Source organism: Hyposmocoma kahamanoa, unplaced genomic scaffold (assembly GCF_003589595.1).
Source record: "Hyposmocoma kahamanoa isolate Upper Pololo Valley unplaced genomic scaffold, ASM358959v1 67, whole genome shotgun sequence".
Taxonomy (NCBI): domain Eukaryota; kingdom Metazoa; phylum Arthropoda; class Insecta; order Lepidoptera; family Cosmopterigidae; genus Hyposmocoma; species Hyposmocoma kahamanoa.
Window position 1 is genome coordinate 5,372,873 of NW_020653855.1, and position 24,291 is coordinate 5,397,163.

Genomic DNA, 24,291 nt, shown 5'->3' on the forward strand with positions numbered 1-24,291 from the left:
GAGGTCAGCGTAGTGAACGAGCAGTAGCTTAAAAAATGACGTTTTCAAGTGTAAAAATTTTACGTATGGACATTGACTTACAATTATATGGACGTCGAGTCCGCGCTAAAAAGTGTCCGCACTTGTAAGGCGCTAAAATCGTATACAGAGCGCGACACTCCGCTTTAGTCTTCATTTGTTCTACTGACAGCGCGATACTGCGATGGCATTACAATTTAAATTTCGAATAGGTTGACTTGGGACATTTTTTTCGTGGTTTTTGTATTAGACCCGTCGTCCATTTATTTGTAAGTCAATGCGTATGGAATAAACAGAATTTTCTCAGAATCAGAATTTTGAATTCCCAACAGAAAGATGTATCTGTTGTCCACCTGTCAGCGGAAGCGGCTCCAGCTGACTTGCCGCCATCGGGCGATATTGTCCACCCGCCACTGCGTGTCGGCATGGCCATATTCGCCATGCGGAATGCCTTTGGTTCTTGGCTGAAAGCGAAAATTGCCGAAGTTCTGCCGAAAGCTGTTGTAAGTACCTGACGACTTATCTTGGCTTAAACTTTCGTTCTACTCAGTTGAAACGTCATATCACGCACATTTCTTCTTGTTTTTATTAATCGACTTTAAAAAGGAGGAGGCTCTCAATTCGACTGTATTTTTTTCGTATGCATGTTACGCGATAACTGAATTTGTGAACTGATTTTGATGATTCTTTTTTTGTTGGAAAGAGGGTATCTCAGTATTGGTCCCGTTTAAATTTGAAGAAAACATTCCACCTTTAAGGGTGGCAAACTAGGGGATGAATCCGGTTTTGCGCACTTTGCGGCTTAATTCTTCGAACTTTTGAGGTCAGTTTTTTTATATAAAAAAGTGATCGTATTAATGGCCTACACTACAATAGTAGCTGTAGAGCTCCTTGTAAAAGAGTTCGTCCAGGCGAGTATTGACACCTTGCTTTCTTCTGCTGCCAAGTGGTAATATGAGTGAAGTGGACGATGTGAACTGTATGAGAATGGAGTGAAGAAGGCGACAAAATGAACACAAATATGACAGAAATGTAATAAATATCACATCATTTCAAAACAAAAACACAGCAAAAAGAATAGGAAAATAAAATAAAACTGCAAGGAGTCCGCGACAATGAGCATATGCTGGTGAAATTACAAATTTACTAACGCTCGCTGACGGGCCCCTCAGATCTAATAGTAACATAAACCTCCGTAGTTAAGTGGCTTGCATAGCGGTTTTCATAGTGTCACTATATCAGAGATCCCGGGCTAGATTCCCCGCATGCGTCTGTCATGGGAAAATACGCTCTATTTGTTTAGCCTTAACGCTTTAACTAAAAAGAGCCTCCCGGGCACGCGGGCGAGCGTGGCTTGAATTTGGTCTTTGTGGTGGTCCGCGCGGTTGTATGATTCAGAGAAATTTAAATGTTGTTGCCTAGTAAATAGAATTCTGATTACACAAGCGCTTTAGTTACTTACTATGGGATCAGAGCAACGTATGTGATGTTATCTAGTATTTATTTTATTTATAAATACCTTATTGTTATTGATACGAAGATCGAAATAACACAAAGAAAAACTCCTTCGATCCAGCTGGACTCGAACCAGAGACTTTTCGCCAAACCGGGGCTACTCTCCTAACTGAGCTAAGGAACCATTAAGCAGCCATTACTAATTTCTCTATGTGCTTGTTGCAGATCTTTCTTCTTTCTTATCTTTTGGTATTAACGGTGCCACCCATGATAAATTAGTCAATTTTATTCATTTTGTACGAAAAACGTTTTATGAAACTTGACCAACTGTTGTCCCGATTGTTTTCGTCCCATACAATGAAATGATCCTTTCATGAAACTGAGTCGATCGGCACTAAAAAAATGTTGGTCTATTTTTATTCATTTTTATGGACAACACACGCTTGACCAAAAAATTTACTATGCCAAAATTGTTTTCACAAAAAAATAAGACTAACGCCTGCGTCTAACGCCTCATTGCGCTTAAGTGACGCGCAGAGCCGCTCGACTGCATCCAAGCGTCGACGCCCGTTTCCATATTTGCATAACACAAATTTCTACCTTAATTATGGGAAAATAGAGATGAATATACTATAGGCGAAAAACATGACGCGTCGCGACGCGTCGACTATGCGCCAGTGTGAGTTGAGCCTTAATGGTTCCTACGACAGTTTCCTTGTATCTTCTTTGGTTTCGGATTTTCAATTTAAAAAACACTCCGTATTATTAAAATATTAAATTTCATTCCTAATTTTTCAATATTTCAGCAACAATCACAATCGTTCACCATGTGCAAAGTGAAGTTTGAGAGTAAAAATCACAAAAACGCCTACAAAATATTGTCAGCACGATGCTTGGCCTACGCGGAACCTGCCTCTGTGAGATTGACAATTGGTAAGTGTCTAAGTATAAATTGTCTCCCTATTCGCTTATTACCGGGTCTGCCATATCTGTAGTAACTGTGATACAACAACACCAGGCCATAAATATTACAAAGATTATCGGTCTTAATCGGCTACAATCCGATCGAGATTTAGAAAAAGTTTATCGGTTATAATCGGCTACATTCAGAAAAAGCTTTAGAAAAAGATTATAGGCCTTAATCGGGTACCATCTAAGCGAGTTTAAAAAAACTCTTTGGTCATAATCTCATACTTTCTGATAGAGATTTGGAAAAAGATCATCGGCCAGAATTGGGTACATTCTCATAGAGCTTTAGAAAAAGGTTATCGGTCATAATCGACTACCTTTTTATCGAAGTTTAGAAAAAGTTTATCGGCCATAATCGGCTACCTTTTTATCGAGCTTTAGAAAAAGTTTACCGGTCATAATCGGCTACCTTCTTATTTATAGAACGCTGTTCGAGTTCCATCGCACGACTAATTAGTGACAAATGTCACACAAGTATGAGTGACACAGACAACGATGACGAACCCGATATCAGCCGATAGTCTTTTTCAAAAGCTTGATGTTGTAATTTATGTGGAATTATACTGTACTATATTCGATATTTATTGGTCATATTCTATTATTTTTATAGTCATATTTACTTACTAATATTATGCTCCCCGAATTTTGTGAAAAAAAAACAAAGAAAAACAAAAACGAATATTGTGATAAAAAATAAACAAAAAACAAAATAAAAACAGAACAGATCCAAAAATTCAGTTGACTTATGTAAATTGGAGGTATCGATTTATTCCATCATGTACTACAGTACGGAAAATAGCAACCGATACTGCAATTGCTTAACTGCCTCTGTGGCCGGACTGTTACCATGCCGGATTGTAACGCAGAGGTCCCAGGTTTGATTCCCGGGCCGAAAGAAATATTTGTATGGCCTACTTTTATTTCTCTCGTGAGTTTGAGTGTAATTTGTCGTTGTCTATGTGTGTGTTCAGTACAGAACGTAAAAGTTTAGTTAGTAGTTTAGTCTCATTATAGCAATACCGGTAATTTTTGTTGTAGTCAACACCGGTGGCCATTTTACTCGCTCTTCCAAAAATTTTACAAGTGTAACGAGCATTTATTTCTATATAATAAAAACCAATATTTTAACATTTCTTAGCCTTTTATTCAACAGAAAGTGTCCATGACACCCGCGACACAGGGTTTCCCTAGTGCGGGGCTATGTTGAGTGTGTGCGCTATTATTATTATTAATAATAATCCACTGATTATAAATAAATATACAACAAATACACATTATTTCTTATATATGCAGGTTATTATATTATAAGTCATTATAAGTCAATTGTAAGTCTATTATAAGTCAATGTTAATAAGTGTCTTTCCTTTTACGGATTTTATTTTGTTTAAATATAACATTTATTGTTTTTTATTCATGAATTAATTTTCTCTTCAGGCACTCGCGTAATAGCTCTGTTTAAGGACAAGAACACGGTGCTACGGGAAGCATTCTACTCTGGCGTCGTGGCGGAAATGCCCAACCCTGTTAATAAATACAGGTAAGATTTGTTTTATTGAATATTATTATTTGTGTAAACAAGTTTTGTGTAGTAATACCATGATATTCATATATGGAACAAATAATACAAATCGCAGTAGAGCCTCCTTGTGAAAGTGTTCATCCAGGGAAGTGCTGCCATCTTACTGCTATATTTCTGCCACCAAGCAGTAATGTCAGCATTACAATGCTCAGGGTGACGGGGGCAGTGGCAGTGCCCCTGAGATCCTTGCACGACATGCTCATCCCTTCACTTGGTATTATATTTTTTTTGTGAAAATACTCCACTGGTTTGTTGTTATTATTGATACAAGCACGTAGATAAATTTGTAAGGTTTGCTGACTCGTATTGTAGCTCAGTTTTGAGAGCGATAGCCCCGGTTTGGCGAAAAAGTTGCTAGTTCGAGTCCAACCGGATCGATGGAATTTACCTTTGTGGTTGTTTGATCTTTTTATCAATAAATAATAAATACAGGTAAGGCTAGAATATGTACCTCGGACAATATTAAAGAAATCTCCAATTACCTAAGTAATTACTAAGGCTATACTCCGTCCAACTATTTATTTAACTTTAAACATATGCATGCTTCCGAAGTTCCGTAGTTACATACAATCATAGCAAAAAAATGCAATACTTTGGACTCTTATTTTTTAATTTTGGTGAAGCAACGTGCTCTTTAGCTCCGATGTTTATCGAGCCAACAGATTATGTATCGAAGATTATTCAAGTTGATAAATTTTGGTACCTGTCTAATAAATTACAATGAAATTAAATAAATTATAATAAATTTTTATTGTTTATTATAATGAATCTTCGGATTCTTAGCCATATGAACGAGAATCATCACTTGAATCCTTATTAACATTAATGCTCAGGCCAAACAGAGGCGGCCGCGGAAGCGTTCCGGTCGCGGGAGTTTTTGTAATGTACGAGTTCATATGAACCCTATCACACTTCCATGGCCGCCTCTGTGTGGCCAGAGCATAATTATTCATTCTTGAGTACATAAATTGTCAAACGCGGCATCACTATCCCAATCAAACAATATCTTCTTTTTTGAACCCGCTCACATTCACGATTTTAAGTTCTTCATAAATAAAATGGATTGTTATTAAAAAAATCGAATGGAAATCGCATTAGGACATCACTAATTGATTAGAATTCGAGCTGTCAAAAATTAAATAGATGGTTGGACGGAGTATAACGATAATTATTTATTATACAGCTTCTGCGTACTTGAATGACAAAAATCTGTGGTAGTGTAAGGGTCGTAGCCGTGGGTTAGCGTAGCGAGAGGCACATTTCAATGAGAAACGAGGAAAATAAACATAAATAAAACTACTAAATGTATTCAGATCGAAGTTTCTTCTTCTAGAACAATCAAGATATACTTTTTTTACAATACTATTTTTTTATATATAATTACCATTGCAAACCTATTTTCATTCAGCCAGCACTAATACAAATCATAATGCTTAGTCTACAGTAGTGACCCATTTAGCTCTTGCAGATAGTCTCGATCTAAGATGTTTAAATGAAATATTTTATTCAAATGTATGTTTACAAAGAGCAACCCCTTTCTTGCTCATTTTTCTCAGGGGAATCTGCCTTACGAATGAACAGTAGAGTTTAATGAGTATGACGATTTCAAATGGGTAATTTGCTTACCTGTGAAATAAAGACTATTTGCCTTTGACGGCAAAAGACAGCCCGGTCACATGGATATTTTGTCTTTCAGGGTGTAAGCGTTTAAAGAATAATTATTTGTGCAACTTTCGCATTACCGCTAAAGCCACTGTATCTACTAATTGTGTCAAAATTTTCACAGCGTTTCCGGTGAAGCCACTGTTTATGTCAAACTTTTGAAAGCATTGCCGTTGAAACCACTGTTCCTACTAATTGCCTGTCAAAATTATGACAACGTTTCTGGTGACGCCACTGTTTCTGTCAAACTTTTGAAAGCATTGCCGTTAAAACCACTGTTTCTGCTAATTATCTGTCAAATTTTAGAGAGCGTTGCTGTATTGATTGTCCGCGAAGCCAATCTTTGTACCAATTTGACACGAAAATTAGTACGTACAATCTGTATTTAATTTCTTTCCAGGTATCTAGTCTTCTTCGACGACGGCTACGCCCAATACGTACACCATGTGGATACCCGATTAGTGTCAGAGTCCTGCCCTCTTGTTTGGGAGGAGGTCCATCCATTCTCACGGGAATTCGTCAAGGAGTATTTACTCGCGTATCCCGAGAGGCCGATGGTGCGGCTACATACTGGGCAAAGTTTGAAAGCTGAATGGAATGGTAATAATTAATATTTTTTTAAGATAGTATATACAGGGTTATATAACACACTTGATATAAAAAAAAAAAAATTTAGGTAAATGGTGGTCCTGCCGCGTACTGGAAGTGGACGCGTCCCTCGTGAAAGTGTTATTCGAGACAGATGGGCGAAGAGAATGGATATACCGCGGCTCTACTCGCCTCGCGCCGTTGTACCTCGAGCTACAGGCCGCTGAGAGACACCGCGCTAGACCTATGCCCAGAAACAGACTGCAGAATAAGGTACGTCGTACTGTTAGTAGACTTTGCGTAATAGCAAATATATCTTGATACCTCACACGTAAGCTCTTGTAAGCGACAAAGTAGCATTTTTTTACTTTTAATATTAATGTATATATAATAAATTCCATGCTTTAAAGTAAACAAAACACTATGTATTATATATATATATTATTTATTTTCTGTTCTGTTTACTTTTAAACATGGAACTTATTATATGTTTAAAAGTTTAGTAATTTAAATGATCATTTTAAATTTGCAAAAGCAGCAGGCAAAAAATCTAAACGGACATCTTTTTTAACGATTGATCCTTTTTCTCTGAGACATAAAACAAATTAAATCGTTCCATATTTTAATCTGCTCTGAGCTTAGCAAAAAATGTTTGATTGATATAAATTAACTTCGATTGTTTTATTTTGGTCCTCAAAACTAAGACAATTGAGCATTAGAAATAAAATTTTGATATCGAGTACGGGTTTCGCGATTGTTACACATTGGATATGAAACTATTTTTCCGGAATTAAATCGCGTATATTTGTTTTTTCAAACAAACCGACGTTTTGGGCCCTTTACAGGTCCCATGGTCACGGTTGACTGAGGTGATACAGTCATCAACCAGTTATGTTTCCATATTTTTTCACTATACTTACAAAAGCTTTTAATTAAATACCTTATTTTTAATTTTACTAAGAAACATTCCAATTTACGCTACGTTACGTTTTACAAATTATTTTATTGATAAAATTTTGATACTTGTTTTTAAAACTGAGTAAGTGTTGATTATATTTGTATACTAATATTGTCTTAATTATAATATAATTTGACCTGATAACATGTTCGGAAAGGCAAGCGAACTAGCTTCTGCTTTTCATATACTAACTTAACCTACTGAATGGAGGGCGCAATCAAGCAACCACGATTTATTAGGAGATCAATATCAAAAGATACACTGGTTATAAATGTCATCAATCGTTAAAAGAAGAGACCAATAGTAAATAAAGAGGATCAAATATTATTTTTGAATACCACATATTAATTTAGTATGCTTAAACATAATAATAGTGTTACCTTGAATGCAGTTTATTTATAATTTATCCGTAGATCAACTAATATAGACGGAACAATTTATATATTACATCAAACATTAAAAAAATCGTTCATTTGGACGTCGGGTGTAATATAAAAACAGGAAAAAAAATGGCCGAAGTTAATCTATACAAACGTAGTGACATGTAACGAAACATAAAAAAAACTAAAACATTTAATTTAAATTGTAATGTCATTGCAGTACTGCCTAATTTTGCTTGCAACAATTTAAGCGCCCCAAAAACACCGTATTCTGCATCTACTGGAAACTTAACAAAATGAACCATATTTAGCTTCGACTGAAAATTACTCGAACACAAGAGTGATGGAGCAGCCTTCATTGTAAATATTAATTATTATTATATATATAAATATATTATTATGTCGAATTTTGTACAAATCTAAACGTAAACTCAAATATCTGTAATTCTGAAAACCGATTTATAACAAAACCGTTACGCTTTCAAGTAATTTTGATGCTTCGCACAAAGCCAAAATTAGCTTTTGTTTTGTAATATTCCTAAAAAAATACATTTGACATTATGAAAATTCGAGCTAACGTTGTTTCGGGCAAATGTATTTTCTGACTTCTGATAGGTAATCCCAAGTCGTAAAACGAGTACAACAATATTTTGTTAGTTATTGCTAACGTTTAATAAAAAATCATTTTAAAAATAAGATTAAAATCAAAGCAACTCTACGGTTTCTTTGTTCTAAATATTTCAATCGCTTGTGATTCGAACAATAATTGAAAGTGACCAAGAAGTTTTATATAAACTTTTTGAAATTGACGTAATGGGTCCCTTTCCATCTTTTGCTCATGCAATGTGTAGAAAAAGGACAGTTAGCTATTTTATTATTTTGTTTCCTTTTGTAATTTTTATTTACGATTCATTTATATATAATTTAAATACTATACAACACAATATATTTGTTTAGTGAAAATATGATACAAAATCCTGTTTCTACACTTTACTGCAAAATTAATTACTTATTATTATTATTGACTGTAATTTTTACATGTTATTATTATATAGTACTGCATGATTGACAACCTCTGTATGCGATTTTAACACCCTATAGTCCGCATCTACTTTTTAGCGCGAACCCAACGTCCATCTGTTGGTAGGTCAATGGTTTATATAAAAAAGTGCACATTACAATAGATCAATTATATCTTTGAGAATCAAATAATATTATCCCCTATAATATACATAAAAAGGTCCTTTTACAGGTCCCGTGGTCACAGCTGACCGACTCACTGGTAGACTTTCGTACGATAGGCGTTCTTACGATATTTTTACAAGTTAACAATCCTGACTATTTTATCTTTGTTCCCAGCCTAACATGCCATACGTAGAATATACAAGGTCAGACGAACAGGAAGCCGCCAAGGTGATAGCTGAAGCGGAGAACAAAGCTCAACAAGAGGTAACATTTTTGTCTATACTTATAATCTTTTTTTTAAATATGGAATAATATGACAGTACATTGCGCAAAAGTGCTGCGCGTTTATACGCAGCTAGTATATTCTATCGACTATCGACTGGATATTGGTTACGCTTATGAAATAAATAACCGAACTCGTTTCATTTGAATCAGACCCGGCAACGACAAATGCTGGACATAGGTTTATTTGAATTGTCAATTTTTGTAACATCATTCATACACTATATTTAGAATTATGTCTATTAAAAATGCAGTCTTCACTTTGCATATCGACTGTGAACTGGCAACCGGTACTATCTCAATTTTGACAACTTTACACGATGAAGAAAAAAATTGTTTGCGTCATTTATAGCATCTGGTTTATTAAATAAAAATACGTAGTGCATGTGTAATAAAAATATTTAAAAACTACATATTTTTATTTAATCAATTAGATGCTATGTAAATGACGCAAACAATTTTTTTCTTCATAGTCTAAAGTTGTTAACATTGAGACAGTACCGGTTGCCAGTTCACAGTCGACATGCAAAGTGAAGACTGCATTTTTAATAGACATAATTCACAGTCGATATATTAAAGTCTCCATATTCGACGCCTCCTACGTAAAGTAACGTATGTCGAAATTGCCAAGTTTACAGGGAAGCATTTTAAAGTTCTAAATTCACTGAAATGAGCACAATACGTGACTTTAGCATTTCTCAGTTTTATTCAGCAAATCTCGTTACTCACATAGAGTATTATAAAATCCTAGATATCGGTTAGATGATCTATGTTCTTTCATTCAGAACTTTTCATTCATTCAGAAATTCAGAACTTTAAAACGCTCCCCTGTAAACTTGGCAATTTGGACATACGATACTTTACGTAGGAGGGGGTCGATATTTTAAAGTTTTTCATTTTAATTAGATATAGATAATCCAATCCGGCTGTCCTTATTAAAATGAATATGGATAAAAATTGGTTTTGATACTAGTAGTCCAATGTCAAAATAAGAATAAAGAAGGCAATAACACAATTAGTAATCATTGGAACGTCGTAACATTCCCAATCCAGACATTTTGGGCAAAATTTTACCATCTTTCACAATCTACCGATAAATCTGTCGACAAAAACTACATGACTATTTAAAATTTTATGAAACTGACAACCCTGCAAATGTGATTTTACTCAGTCTTGAAAAAAGACACACTATAGTAATACCAATAATTCCAAAAAATTCCTAATTTCTATCCATACAATATACGTCGTGGCGATATACCCTTTATCAAGGGATATGGCAATATACCCTTTATCAAATAAATGTAAATGATTTATCACCTTATTTTTATTATTATTATTTTTTTAATCGACAAAATCACGAGAAATAAATGTATGGCATGCCAAATATTTCTCCCGGCCCGGGACTCGCTCCCGGGACCTCTGCGTGGCAGCTCAGCATGGTAACGGTTCAGCCACGGATTAGGAAGGAATAATTCCAGGTTTTTGTTGGTAGCGACGACTGGTGGACCATGTCGTTACTAGCAGCAAAATGGCCGTGCCGTAGATCTCGTCATAGTAGTGCACGCTATGATATGTATTTGTTTCGTGGTGTTACAATGTTTTGTGATGTGTGGTGCAGGAGATCAGGCGTCAGCGTGCCGTGGCGAAGAAGTCCACGACCCCGGCCAGCCAGCCGGCGCCGCAGCCGCAGCCAGGGAACCTCGACAACGTCACCAGCAGAGTGGTTGTAAGTATTTTATATCCAAAGCGACTCAATTGTACACCCCCTAGGTCTTCGGGGTAAAAGAATTTCGCTGCCATTCGTTTCATTTTTTAAGTCGTAGGTAGAACAAATTTTCAATGTTAAATATATTAGGAATAAATGTTTCAATTACCGATGGCGGTCTAAGGCGAAAGTGGATATTCTATATTTCCGGTTCGCCAATATTTTTTGTCGCCACAATTTAAACGGCAATATTGTCAACGTTTAGACAGATACTAGATACAGAAGTTTCAATAACGGTACTATCAACAATTTAAAGACGGTAGTTTAAACTTCAACTTTTTGACAGATAATTAAGAGAAATAGTGGTTTCAACAACAGCACTGTCAAAATTTTAACAATTCGTAGCAACGATGGTTTGAACGACAACACTGAAAAATTTTGATACACAAAGAAAAGATCGATTTCAATAACAATACTGTCAGTCATTTATCATAATTTTGCTTGTACTTTGTTTTTGTAAATTTACTGAAATATTTGAAATTTGTATATTCTATATAATACGACATGTAATATCTAGAATAATCATATTAATATATACTCTATGTCAGATCGACGGGATTTTTCTTTTTGTTCGAACTTTGTATTAATTAACTATAGCTACAAAACAGTTTATTACGTTAACACTGAGCAAGAAAAAACAATATCAATGCCATCTGTAATTTATTAGTTTTAACGATAGAAATGCCATGTTACGAGATCGTGTTTTAATTATAAAATAGTCATAAATTAATTACCATCGCTTCCAGTATTACACGCCAAAGAACGCCGTCAAACCGCACAAGATGGTGCCACACACTTGCAGTCCCAAGTGCAAGAGAACTGATGTACTGGCACTCGGCGATCTTAGAACTTACAACCCGTTGGCTAAACCGCTTCTTAGTGGATGGGAGAGGTAAGCTACATACATTTCAAGCCATTTTCTTGCTACAGTTCTAATTAAGGTTTTTGGAGTCTCGATCTCTTTTTTGCATTTTGCATTTTTGAGAGTTAGTAACAATAAAGCAAGTGAAAGTCAAAGTTAAATAGTCATTTATAGCATAGGTAAAATTTTTATGCTTGAAAACGTCATTTTTTAAGCTTCTGCTCGTTCACTACGCTTACTTCCCTGAAAAGAACGAGAAACAATCTCTAGGGACTGCTCTTTTCAAATAAACTTAAATATGGAATACAATTTGAATCATAATTGTGTGGAATCTAGACTCATGTTGTCTTTCATTACGTCTTTGTATAACTCTGCAATTTTGTAATATGATTTTTCAATTAAAGTACTTTTAACGTAAGTTTTAAACTTAGGAAATGATGATCTTAATATATGCTCCGGAATCTTATTGTAAAAACGTATACAGCTCCTTTTGAAAGAGATTGTCCACGAAAGTACTGCACCATTCTTATTTCTGTCGCTAAGCAGTAATGTGAGATTACTGCGTTCTGGTTTTGAAGGGTGAGTGCTAGTGAAATTACAAGCACACGGGACTTGTCAATTTGTGTCTCAGGGCGCGTCCCATTACTTCGTAACGTTTTATTTATAATTGGACGACTGTCGCGTCTAGCCTGTTACCATATCACAACTATCTGTCGTGACTGTGTCGTCGACGTTTATTTTATCGTGGAACGACTGTCGTGTCTAGCTGTTCCCACTAAATCGTAACGACAATTTATCGGTCCACGGCAGCCGCCTTGTCGCGATAGAAACGTTTGAAGCTGTGATTATCTGTCGTCACATTTATAACTGCCTCTGTGGCCGAACGGTTACCATGCCGGACTGCCACGCAGAGGTCCCAGGTTCGATTCCCGGGCCGGGAGAAATGTTTGTATGGCTTACATTTATTTCTCTCGTGAGTTTGGGTGCAATTTGTGGTTGTCTATGTGTGTGTCCATGGCACCCGCGACACAGGGTTTCCCTAGTGCGGGGCTATGTTGAGTGTGTGCGTTATTTATTTATCATGACGTTTTATTTATCGTCTGACGACTGTCGTGCTAGCTCTTCCCATTGTCGCGATAGTCTGACGTAGTAACGTTAAAAAAGTCGTAAACGACAGTTATTTGTGTTGTTCTATTTGTGAACAACTTCATTTAAATATACAAGTCACAACACTTTAGACTACACGACTATATGTCGTCACGATATTAAAGGTACGCGTCCTCAGTATGACGGGGGCAGTGGCCTTCAAATCTTTACAATTTAAAACACTAAGTAGTACTGCAACTACATATTATAGACAGGCGTGTCGCTTACCGCTAGACGCACGACGTCATGTCCCGTCTCTTTCTAAATTCTGGAAATTCTAAATGTACAACCTGTGTATTACAAAGAAATAAATGAAAGTATCTTTTTCAAAACCCGTAGGCAAATAACCCGCATGCGTGGCTACAAGGAAGTGATGTACCGCGCGCCCTGCGGCCGTCGCTTGCGCAACATGCAGGAGCTCCACCGCTACCTGCGCTACATCAACTCCGAAATGGGGGTCGACTTGTTCGACTTCACCCCCTCCACACATTGCCTCGCCGAGTTCGTCCTTAACAAGTGCATTGTCGGAAAAAAGGTAATTAATGACAAACTAGTGGAGTAATTTCACAAAAAATAATTGAATGTCAATTCAATAAAAAATTTAAAGGCAAGATATTCATTTTTAGTTAAATTATTGAAGCATTACTGCCTCTGTAGCCGCACGGTTACCTCGCTGCACAGTGTTTTTTTTACCCCTAAAATGGGACATGTCCCTGTTAACAAAAGAATCAGAGAAAACGTTTCATTCCGATTGCATGAGTCTCACTACAATAGTTTTGGTTGAAACCTCGACCAAAGTTTATGGTATTTGGTATTTAAAAAAAATAAAATTCTAGTCAAATCGTTGCAGCTAAGTAATTCTTTAGATTGTTTTTTGAAAGGCCTTACTTGATATTTCAAACGTTTTTTGGCCACGCTGGCACATATAGGCTGGTAAATCGCCATTTAAATAGTTATTTTTTACTTTATTTTTTTCTGGCTTTATTATAATATGCAAGTTGGATTTGCAACTTGCGTTAAAACCTAGTTGTACATAAAGACTAATTCCACGAAAGAAAAAACAAACACCAACTCCACATAACTTCCGAAATAATATTTTTTTAAGTTTTCGGGACATCACCGGTATTTTGAAGCCATGATATGTGAGTATAGCTGGACAGGTTCATCTAATGAATAATTTAACCACAAATTTTGTGTAGACTTCTAAAAATGGCTTTTTATTTATTTAGGATATTCCACATAGAAAATACTACTTTTGAAATAGTGAACCATAGTAAGGAACGTCACGGTAGCAACAATTTGAGACTAAATATATAAAAATTATGATGAATCTAATGATAAAATCCTGATTGAACACCATATAATAAATAAGAAAGTTACAATTCACAATTTTTACAAATTAAATGTCAAGAATTATAAAAAGCGCGTCATAGTCTTTTATACTAATGCAAAATTATTTTTCTAAATAACCAGAAATAGAGACGAAATGTCATTTTCTTTTAAATTTATTTAGTTTTCAAAAAGTAAACATTATACAATAGTCTATCTCCCGCCAAACTGGTAACAGTTTATTGGCGGGTAGATAGATTATTTAATTTGTTTGAAAACTATTCTGCCAAATCATTACGGTGACAACTGCGCTCCTGACATATGTGTATCTCAGTTTTTTTATTACACTTGGTAGTTTATTATAAATTTAAACACATGTGTAATTTGGACTTTTGACTTTTTTAGTACAGAGTGGTCTTAGGTACGTGCTCTACAACAAGTCTATTTGGGTTTCTTTTCGCGCGTGGGTTTATTTCTATGGTTTTTTTAATAGATGTGGATGTTGCTTGACAAACTTACAGATTTCGTTCACATACATACAAGGAAGAGTCAGGATATTTAAATTTAAATTAAAAGTAGCAATTATCAACAAACAAAGATCGTACACTCAGAAAAAATCCTTCGATCCGCCCGGATTCGAACCGACGTCTTCTAGCATAGCGTGCCAGACGCTACACCAACTAAGCCACGAAACGAACCAGCGGACCTCACGAATTTTTTCCATGTGCTTATTGTCATGTTTTTGTATTTGGTTTTACAACGACTTTTTAGCCATAGCGCCATCTATGAAAGTATTTCGTCACCCAGTTTACAGCTACCAGCCAGGCTAGAGATGACAATTATAACAAACTAGTGGAGTAATTTTACATAAAAAATAATTGAATATCAATTCAATTAAAAAATTTAAAAGTAGTAGTAGGTTAATAAGTTGCTACAGTTGTATGGAGTGTGGTCTTTCTCCATCTATGACCACGCCTCAAGATCGCTTCGCTATATGTTCATAGTGTTGTTGATTGTTTCAGGACTTATCCCATGGCAAAGAGAACGTACCAGTCCCTTGTGTCAACTACTACGATGACTCCTTGCCTGAATTTTGTTCATACAACACAGAGCGGACTCCCACTGCTGGAGTCCCGCTTAACATCGATCCGGAATTCCTCTGCGGATGCGATTGCACTGACGATTGTGAGGTAGGAACACACAATATTTTATTTTTTCTATAAATAATATTGTATTTTATAATACCAAGTGACGGGACGAACTAGTCGTCCATCTGGTGGTAAGCGACACGCCTGTCCATAACCAGTTGCAGTGTCACTTAGAACTCCTTTTTTTTGAAGTCGGTTAAAAAAATAATACAATTGTTACAATCTGTATAGGATAAATCGAAGTGCGCCTGTTGGAAGATGACTCTAGAAGGCGCTAGAACAATTGGCCTGGATGTACGAAAAGTGGGCTATGTATACAAGAGATTACCAGAGCCATTGCCGTCTGGAATATATGAATGTAACTCCAGGTTAGTTTAAGTTATTTTATTAATAAGTTACTGGGAAGTATTAACTATAGGTTCGCCTGACGGATAGTCGCATAAGGTCAGCTTGTGCTGAATTTTTTTTTTCATGGAGGTAATATTCTCATTTTCCCGCCGCATAATATTGTAACTACAGTCACAGATACTACCACTGAAAATGTACCCGACGCATGTTTCGCCTTTTTACAAGGCATCCTCGCGGATTATTGATTCTTCGCACGGAAGAAAAAACAATGGAAGCCTCACATTCATAATTTGCAACACTGTGATTTTTGATAAAGATTGTTCGTAGTTTCTAATTTAAAAAGAAATAAACGCTGTACTGATGGGCAAACAAGGTTTAAATTATATCGTTAAAAGTTCAATACCATCAATACCAATTTTTGCAAGTTACGACGTTTTCATTTTATATTAAAATTTCAATCAATGTGTTGCCATCTAGCGGTCAATAGCTGAACGACGACGATTTCGAGATGTTTACTTAGTAAGAAGCGACCATAATGCAGGTTTACTTTCGTTTCTTACAACAAAAAAGATATTACGATAAACAGAAAATTGAAGAACTATGGTATGAAACGCCATCATAATAATAAAGTATTACAAGTGCGACAATCATTTTGCTCTCCCAGAGTAGCAAAATAAGGCATTTTCTACGATTTTCGAAGTTTTGCGCGAGATAATTGACACGACCAGAACTTACAAAGTGAAAATGGCGAACTGTACTTAAGTATGTGGAACTTGGCGTTCTGTTGGCACACATGCCACACAAACTAACCACTTCTACTGTATTTATTTTTCGGTGATTCTTCGTTTTTCACCCGAAGAAAGGGAATGAAAGAAAAAAGAAATTCAACACAAGCGCAGCTATTTTGCACAATTGCCTCCACTGCAGAGTATCAAATTAAGGATCTAAAAATGGAAGAAAATCCATTTCATTTTTTTTCACTTTCCAATCCGTAGGCAAGAAACAGACAGCACGGTGGTTGATATTCAGTCTTTTCGGTTTTCAACTAACATCTGACGGCTCAGAGACTATTATTACTATTACACTGGAAGAGACACAATAATATTATTAACTTTCTCATTATAGATGTAAGTGCAAGTCGACGTGCTTAAACCGAGTGGCTCAACATCCCTTGCAGTTAAAACTACAGGTAATACATAGGGCGCACTATAAGTTTCCGGAACTGGCCACTTACGTAAACAATGTTTAAAAAGTAATTACAACATTTGAAAATGGAACTTTTTTGCTGAAAAATACAGTTTGTTTCATCTGACTGTCTCTTGTTTTTACATTGTGGTGTCGTTTAGAAATTGGTTGTGTACATAACCATGGATTTAACTCGTGAAAATTAGTGTGACTATTAGTGAATGATTGGAAGTTTTATTGGAAGACCCAACAGTGCCACATGAGGCCCCACGTTTGATTCTCGGTTGGACCAATTGAGTAATCTAAGTTTAATTTCGTTACCGTGATTCAGAAATGTGTTTAGTTTGATAGTGCACATTTTGTATCATCAATACACAGCCCACTCATGCTCAACTGTGAGAAGTATGTGGCTGGATCATGGTCATATTAACATATTATTATGATATTAACTTATTTCACCAGGTATTCAAAACGCTCAATCGCGGCTGGGGTATTCGTGCGCTGAACGATGTACCTAAAGGATCATTCCTGTGCGTATACGCAGGAAATCTACTCACGGACGCTACAGCTAACCTGGTAAGCAATTGTTTTGTTAAACTTGTTCTTGTTAAAATGCATATCAATAAATATTGTTTTCGATATTAGTAGGCCAACTGTCAAAATAAGATTGAAGGAGGCAGTAACGCAGTTAGTAATCATTAGAACCTTGTAACATTCACAATTCAGCCATTTTGGGAAAGTTTTACATTTTTTCACAGTCTATCGATAAAACTGCCGACAACAACTACATGTAGGAAATGAAACTGTTTTTCCGAATTTAAATCGCGTATATTTCTTTTTTCAAACAAACCGACATTTCGGGCCCTTTACAGATCCCATGGTCACGGTTGACTGAGGTGGTACAGTCTAATATTGATGCAAATGAGTGTCTAATATTGATGCAAACCACCCTATTTTTTCACTATAGTTACAATAGTTATTAATTAAATACCTTATTTTTAATTTTACAAAGAAAACATTCCAATTTACGCTACATTAAGTTTTACAAATTATTTTATTGAATGAATTTTTCTTAAGTTCAATTTTTTATTAATTAATAATAGAAATTAGAATACATTAAAACATATTAACTAGTACTGCAGTCTTATGTCTGTTTGAGATTTTTCTTTAGAGGAAATACTGGATTCCAAACTGGTGGTACGGAGAAACCATCTTCCCTGTTGAAATTAGGATGTTTTTTAATTTCAATGGCCTCTCGTAGCATCCTGGGTAGATAACGGATTTCTTTTGCAAGGACCTGGAGTTTGTCAAACTTCATTGAATGTGTAGGTTTATCCATGACATGCTCGGAGACTGCAGACTTGTTCACGCGACGGTCCGAAACGTCGGTTTGTTTGAAAAAACAAATATACGCGATTTAAATCCGGAAAAACAGTTTCATTTCCTATGTGTAACAATCGCGAAAACCTAAGAACTCGATAACACTACATGACTATTTCAAATTTTATGAAAACAGCTGGCAACCCTGTGAATGTCATTTTAGTCCGTCTTCAAAAACCCTTTAGTAATATTATTTTAATGAAGAACGAAAGACTTTGGCAAAATAAATATGTCTAAAAATTAATCTGACAATGTTCGAAATTAGAACGAATGTACCTTTTTCGCATGAAACGATGCCGACGCGCCTGATTGATAGGTGTTGCCAAACTTCGAGTATTTACAACCTAAATTAAGTGGCTTGTAGCTTGCTAGTAGTGTTAGGTCATGGAAAATATCCCATTAAAAAAAAAATATTTTTCTGAATATTTTTCCAATATTTTTCCGCCTATTTTCCACATATTATTATGACGTTGACACCTGTCTAAAATTACAAAAGATATTTCTAAACGTAGAGCCTACAAAATATACAATTTCCTATTTTTGAGGAAATTTTCCGGAAAAAATTCCCCTATTTGGAATTTTCCGGAAAATTACACAACAGTACTCGTGACTCACTGCGTAACTGACGCCATCTATTGGTTTATATCGGTAAAGCGGGTGATACATAGAGGTTGGGCCATATTCAAATTCATTTAAGGGGCAACGTACGCTTCTATAATAAGATTCCGATTGATATTCAAAATTTGCCATTTACGAGGTTTAAAACTATTGTGAAAAACTTTATACTAAAGGTTATTATACAACTTCTGCGTACTTGGATGACAAAAATCCTTTGTACTGACCCGTTTCGCTCTTACAGGTATTCTCGATCTAAGATGTTTAAATTAAATATTGTAATGATAAATCTATTCAAATGTATATTTAGAAAGAGCAACCCCTAGAGTTTCTTACTCATATTCCTCAGGGGTATCTACCTTACGAATGAGCAGTAGAGTGTAATCAGTATGACGATGTTAAATGTAATTTACTTACCTATGAAATAAAGATTATTTCACTTTGACTTTGATTGCGTTGTTTGTTCACCTGTATCATTAATGGAGAAGAAAATGTAAAGGTCAGGCCAGAAGGCGCTGCCTACTCCTTCACTTCACCCATAATATTTGTATATACATACTACAAACAAAATATGAGACAATATTTTTTAATTTTAATATCACACGGACCAAAATTGTTTCTATTTCTTTCAGGACGGTCTAAACGAAGGTGATGAATACTTAGCAGAATTGGACTATATTGAAGTCGTGGAACAGATGAAAGAGGGCTTTGAAGAGGATATCCCTGACACGGACAAGGAACTTGACAAGGTCAGCATATTGGCACCAAATGTACCAAACCTTTTAATCTCTTTATTATATACGACGGGGGATACTCTGGAAGGCCATTTACGGAGAAATCGTCAATAATTTTGGCGGTTTGGAAATGAAAACTTTTTCAGTGGAACAATAATTAGTTTATTGTGTGGCCATAAGAGTCGATACAACCTCAAATGGCTTTGGTTGATTCCGCATAACAGCGAAAGTGTTGAATCAAATCACTTTGGAAAAAATATATAATAAAATTCAGGATAAATATTGATTATGGTAACACGATTCCTGAAAATTTTTACGATGCAAAAACAACAAACTTATCTCGAAATTTTACCAGAAAACCACTGTATTCTTTTTTTTTCTTTGCTGTATTCAATAAGTACTTTACATATCGACTGTGAACTGGCAATCGGTACTATCTCAATTTTGACAACTTTGTAAAGTTGTCAAAATGTTGCGTCATTTATATGGTATCTAGTTTAATAAAAATATTTAAAATTTTGTAATTTGTATTAATTATTAATTAACCAGATGCTATATATATGATGCTATATAACTGCCTCCGTGGCCGAACGGTTCCCATGCCGGACAGCCACGCAGAGGTCCTAGGTTCGATTCCCGGGCCGGGAGAAATATTTGTATGGCCTACATTTATTTCTCTCGTGAGTTTGGGTGTAATTTGTGTTTGTCTATGTATGTGTGCATGGCACCCGCGACACAGGGTTTCCCTAGTGCGGGGCTATGTTGAGTGTGTGCGTTATTATTATTATTAATTTTATTATTATTAGAATTGCAAAAAAACACATAAGAAATATTAGATGTATCATTTGTGTATAAGTGGATTTTGTATGTATATGTGGCCTAATTCGGTTATACTTTTTGCAATCTTTATAGTTAGGAAATAAGTAGTTTTTCTTTTCTTTTCTTTTTTTTATATATTATTAAGTTTGTTTGATAGTTGAATGGTGTTTGCATACATAGCATAATATTATCAATTAATTATAAATAAATTATAAATAAATTAACAATAGGTATAGATATAGTTAAGCATCACACATTTTGTCGCATCATAAATTCATTGTACGCATATAATTGCGAATTTAAATAAGTCAATGTTTTTGTAGTATTAGTTTAGTGCGCCTGTGACGCACTCCCTGGGCTAGCATAATACCAGCGACGTGGCTGTTCTCAGCCACGGCACATGCTGAGCGGTGCCCATTCAGTATCAGTAATTTTAGTTTTAATTTATTTTTATGTACATACAATTTAAGGATACTGAATAAATGTTTCTTTCTTTCTTTCTTTCTTTCTTTCTTATTATATAAATGATTTTTTTCGTCCTGTAAAGTTGTCAAAATTGAGATAGTACCGGTTGCCAATTCACAGTCGATATATCCATGATTTTTTTTATATCAACTGAACTAAACAGAACACACATATAGTATACGATATATGTTTTTCAAATGGCTTAAGTTTAGTTTATAAGAAAAATAAATTCTGGAATAAAGCCAGTATCCCTGCCGATCGACCAAGCAAAATGAACCGTATTAGTACGGGAAAAAATTGAATTCGAGTTGTGGTAATATAGACTCTTAACCCGCGGAATAATGATAGTACGTGATAGTTAGTTTTACGGTTAACGTCGTTACACGGTTATATCGCAGACAATATCTTCTTACTTATTAACATATATTTCAGAAGGAGAGTGGAAAGAGTGGAAAGAAAAATACAGAAACGTCTGAGGAGGAGGAGGAGTCTTCGGAAGATGACGAACAAAACAAGGAGGAACAAAAGGATGGCGATTTCGAACCGGGGTTCATTGGACTTGGTCTCACGGAGTTTAAGTAAGTTTTTTAGGTAACACAATATTTCTTTCACGTTGTCCATTGACTTACAATTATATGGACGTCGGGTCCGCGCTAAAAAGTGTCCGCACTTGTAAGGCGCTAAAATCGTATACAGAGCGCGACACTCCGCTTTAGTCTTCATTTGTTCTACGGACAGCGCGATACTGCGATGACATTACAATTTAAATTTCGAATAGGTTGACTTGGGACATTTTTTTCGTGGTTTTTGTATTAGACCCGTCGTCCATTTATTTGTAAGTCAATGACGTTGTCACGTTGTTTTTCACATTGAAGCAGACAAGTGATACACATACAGTGTATAGTGACTATACCTTCATCGACATCCCACCTTATTTTTTTTGTTTATTTGGTCAGTCAACAATTGTTAAATCAATAAAAGATCGGAATCATAGATGCAAAAAACTTAAATCTAAGTGCACAATCTATTATAGACCGACACTACATGCACAATAAATTATTGCAGAGTAAAAAGAAATTTACAAAAAGAAAAGTGTAAATATTAATTTAACGATACAAATCGCTTTTGGTAGCAGTAGAAAGTCCTTGTGAAAGTGTTCGTCCAGGAAAGTACAACCTTACCTATTTCTGCCGCCGAGCAGTAATGTCAGCATTACTGTGTTCCGGTTTTGAAGGGTAAGGGTGCTGGTGAAATTGCAGGCACATGGGACTTGTCAGCTTATGTCTCAGGGTGGTGTAGTGGTAGTGCTTCTCAGATCTTTGCGATTAAAAGCTCTGAGTGGCACTGTAACTGTTATTGACAGGCGTGTAGCTTACCATCAGGTGCACGACTTGTTCGTCCCGTCACTTGATATTATAAAAAAAACTTACAAAAACAAATAGTGTTAATATCTCAAGACTAAGCGAAAGCATAAAAAAGAAGTTTCATAGTCGAAATTTCATAACTCGAAAGTAATTTTGAGAGGAAAATGTTTTTTCTTTTAAACCTAACTTAACCTAACCTTTTTTTTTTTTTATTATCGTGAGGAAAATGCGTTACGCATTCCCCGCCGCTGGGAGACGGCGGGGATATGTGGGACTCTCTCCTGGGGACTATGTCGATCCCCAAGAGCATACCAACTAAAAACCTCACGATGTTCCTGCGCGCACCTGGCGCCGGAGCCGCGGGGTCAAACTTAACCTAACCTAACCGAACCTAATCGTGTCGGTGATAAACATTCAACATATCCTGAAAGAACAACTGTTTCGTTATAATTCGGTTTTCGGTGTAATGAAAATTCTAACAAACGTTATTTCGAACAAAAAATTTTCGACTTTGTGATAGGTTACCCCCTTTCCCTTCCACCATTCTTACGTTGGTTCGTTCCATCGTCAAGCAACACTGTCATCACAATTCTCGAAGCGAGTGCACGTGCTTGTTAATCATCATGTATTACTTCCTACATAACTCCCGAAGCGAGAGGTTGTGCATTCCTCTGATAAATTTATTCTGCTTGATTGTCCAAAATTTACGTTTTATAACGAAGAATGATATATGAATTTTTGTTGTCATAATTTGTATGCGTCTGTTTATGCAAATAGAGTTAAAATTCCTGAACAAATTTGGTTTTGGATTTACTATTCTGAGAATACTGGATTTATTGAAAAATAACGCACACACTCAACATCGCCCGGCACTAGGGAAACCCTGTGTCGCGGGTGCCATGGACACACGCAAATTACACCCAAACTCACGAGCGAAATAAATGTAGGCCATACAAATATTTCCCCCGGCCCGAGAATCGAACTTGAGTGGCAGTTCGGCATGGTAACCGTTCGGCCACCGAGACAGTTATTTGAAGATATTCGTAGATATTATAGTTTCGGAGGTTATGTTTTATATAAATTGAATAAATTATATTCGATATTTTATTATATCAAAATAAAGTGCAGTACAAACTAGTGGAGTAATTTCACGAAAAAAAATTGAAATATATATATATATATATATTTAATATAATAAAATCTATGAAAGTATTTCGTAACCCAGTTACCTTTTACCTTTATGTAAAACCCTTATGTTACCTTTATGTCGCTATTCACTGTATTAAAATTTCTATTGAATTGATATTCAATTATTATTTACGTGAAATTACTCCGCTAGTTTGTTATAATTATTAATACAAAGATCGAACGGTCAGAAAAAAATCATTCTAATCGATTATTTACATGTCATATATATTCAACACCTCATACCGACTGTGAACTGGCAATCGGTATTATCACAATTTAGACAACTAATATATAAATGATTTAAATGACGCAAACAATTTTTTTCTTCATCGTGTAAAGTTGTCAAAATTAAGATCGATTGATTGAATCGAGAGTCGATACACACAATTATTGTTATTTATAGCTAAAAATAAATTATTTCAGTAAACGCCTAAGAATAAGAGATAAGAAAAAGGATGACAAGAAAGAAGACACGAAAGACGAGAATAAAGAAGATAAGAAAGAAGAGATAAAAGAAGAGAAGGACGCAGCAAGTGAAAGCAAAGAGAAAAAAGACAAGGATAGCAACGAAGACGACTGCATTACTATCAGCGACGACGAAGAAGGTGTGTGTACTATCGATGTCGGTTTAAAGGTTTTTGATATCTCCTATATCTACTGAATAATCTCGCTTAACCGTTACATCCTGTATATTTAACCAATTCGTACGTTACTTTGACGCTTACTGTTCTTCAAGACGCACAATTAATGTCTATCTTTTTTGAAGACGGAGTCAAATGACATTTGCAGGGTTGCCAGTTTTCATAAAATTTTGAAATAGTCATGTAGTCGTTGTCGACAGTTTTATCGATAGATTGTGAAAGAAGA

General features: G+C 35.6%; 1 protein-coding gene across 1 annotated transcript in view; it reads left to right on the forward strand.

The window, feature by feature from the left end:
- LOC113232150 overlaps nt 1–24,085 on the forward strand; it is a 47,207-nt gene extending 23,122 nt beyond the window's left edge. The window contains exons 17-32 of the mRNA XM_026466787.1: nt 351–521; nt 2,280–2,406; nt 3,877–3,979; nt 6,084–6,284; nt 6,361–6,544; nt 8,969–9,058; nt 10,695–10,802; nt 11,588–11,733; nt 13,189–13,384; nt 15,201–15,368; nt 15,558–15,694; nt 16,800–16,863; nt 17,322–17,435; nt 19,487–19,603; nt 21,305–21,450; nt 23,848–24,085. Coding sequence (XP_026322572.1) covers nt 351–521; nt 2,280–2,406; nt 3,877–3,979; nt 6,084–6,284; nt 6,361–6,544; nt 8,969–9,058; nt 10,695–10,802; nt 11,588–11,733; nt 13,189–13,384; nt 15,201–15,368; nt 15,558–15,694; nt 16,800–16,863; nt 17,322–17,435; nt 19,487–19,603; nt 21,305–21,450; nt 23,848–24,085 — 2,310 coding nt within the window. The remainder of the gene's footprint in view (nt 1–350; nt 522–2,279; nt 2,407–3,876; nt 3,980–6,083; nt 6,285–6,360; nt 6,545–8,968; nt 9,059–10,694; nt 10,803–11,587; nt 11,734–13,188; nt 13,385–15,200; nt 15,369–15,557; nt 15,695–16,799; nt 16,864–17,321; nt 17,436–19,486; nt 19,604–21,304; nt 21,451–23,847) is intronic.
- Nucleotides 24,086–24,291: the final 206 nt, after the last annotated feature.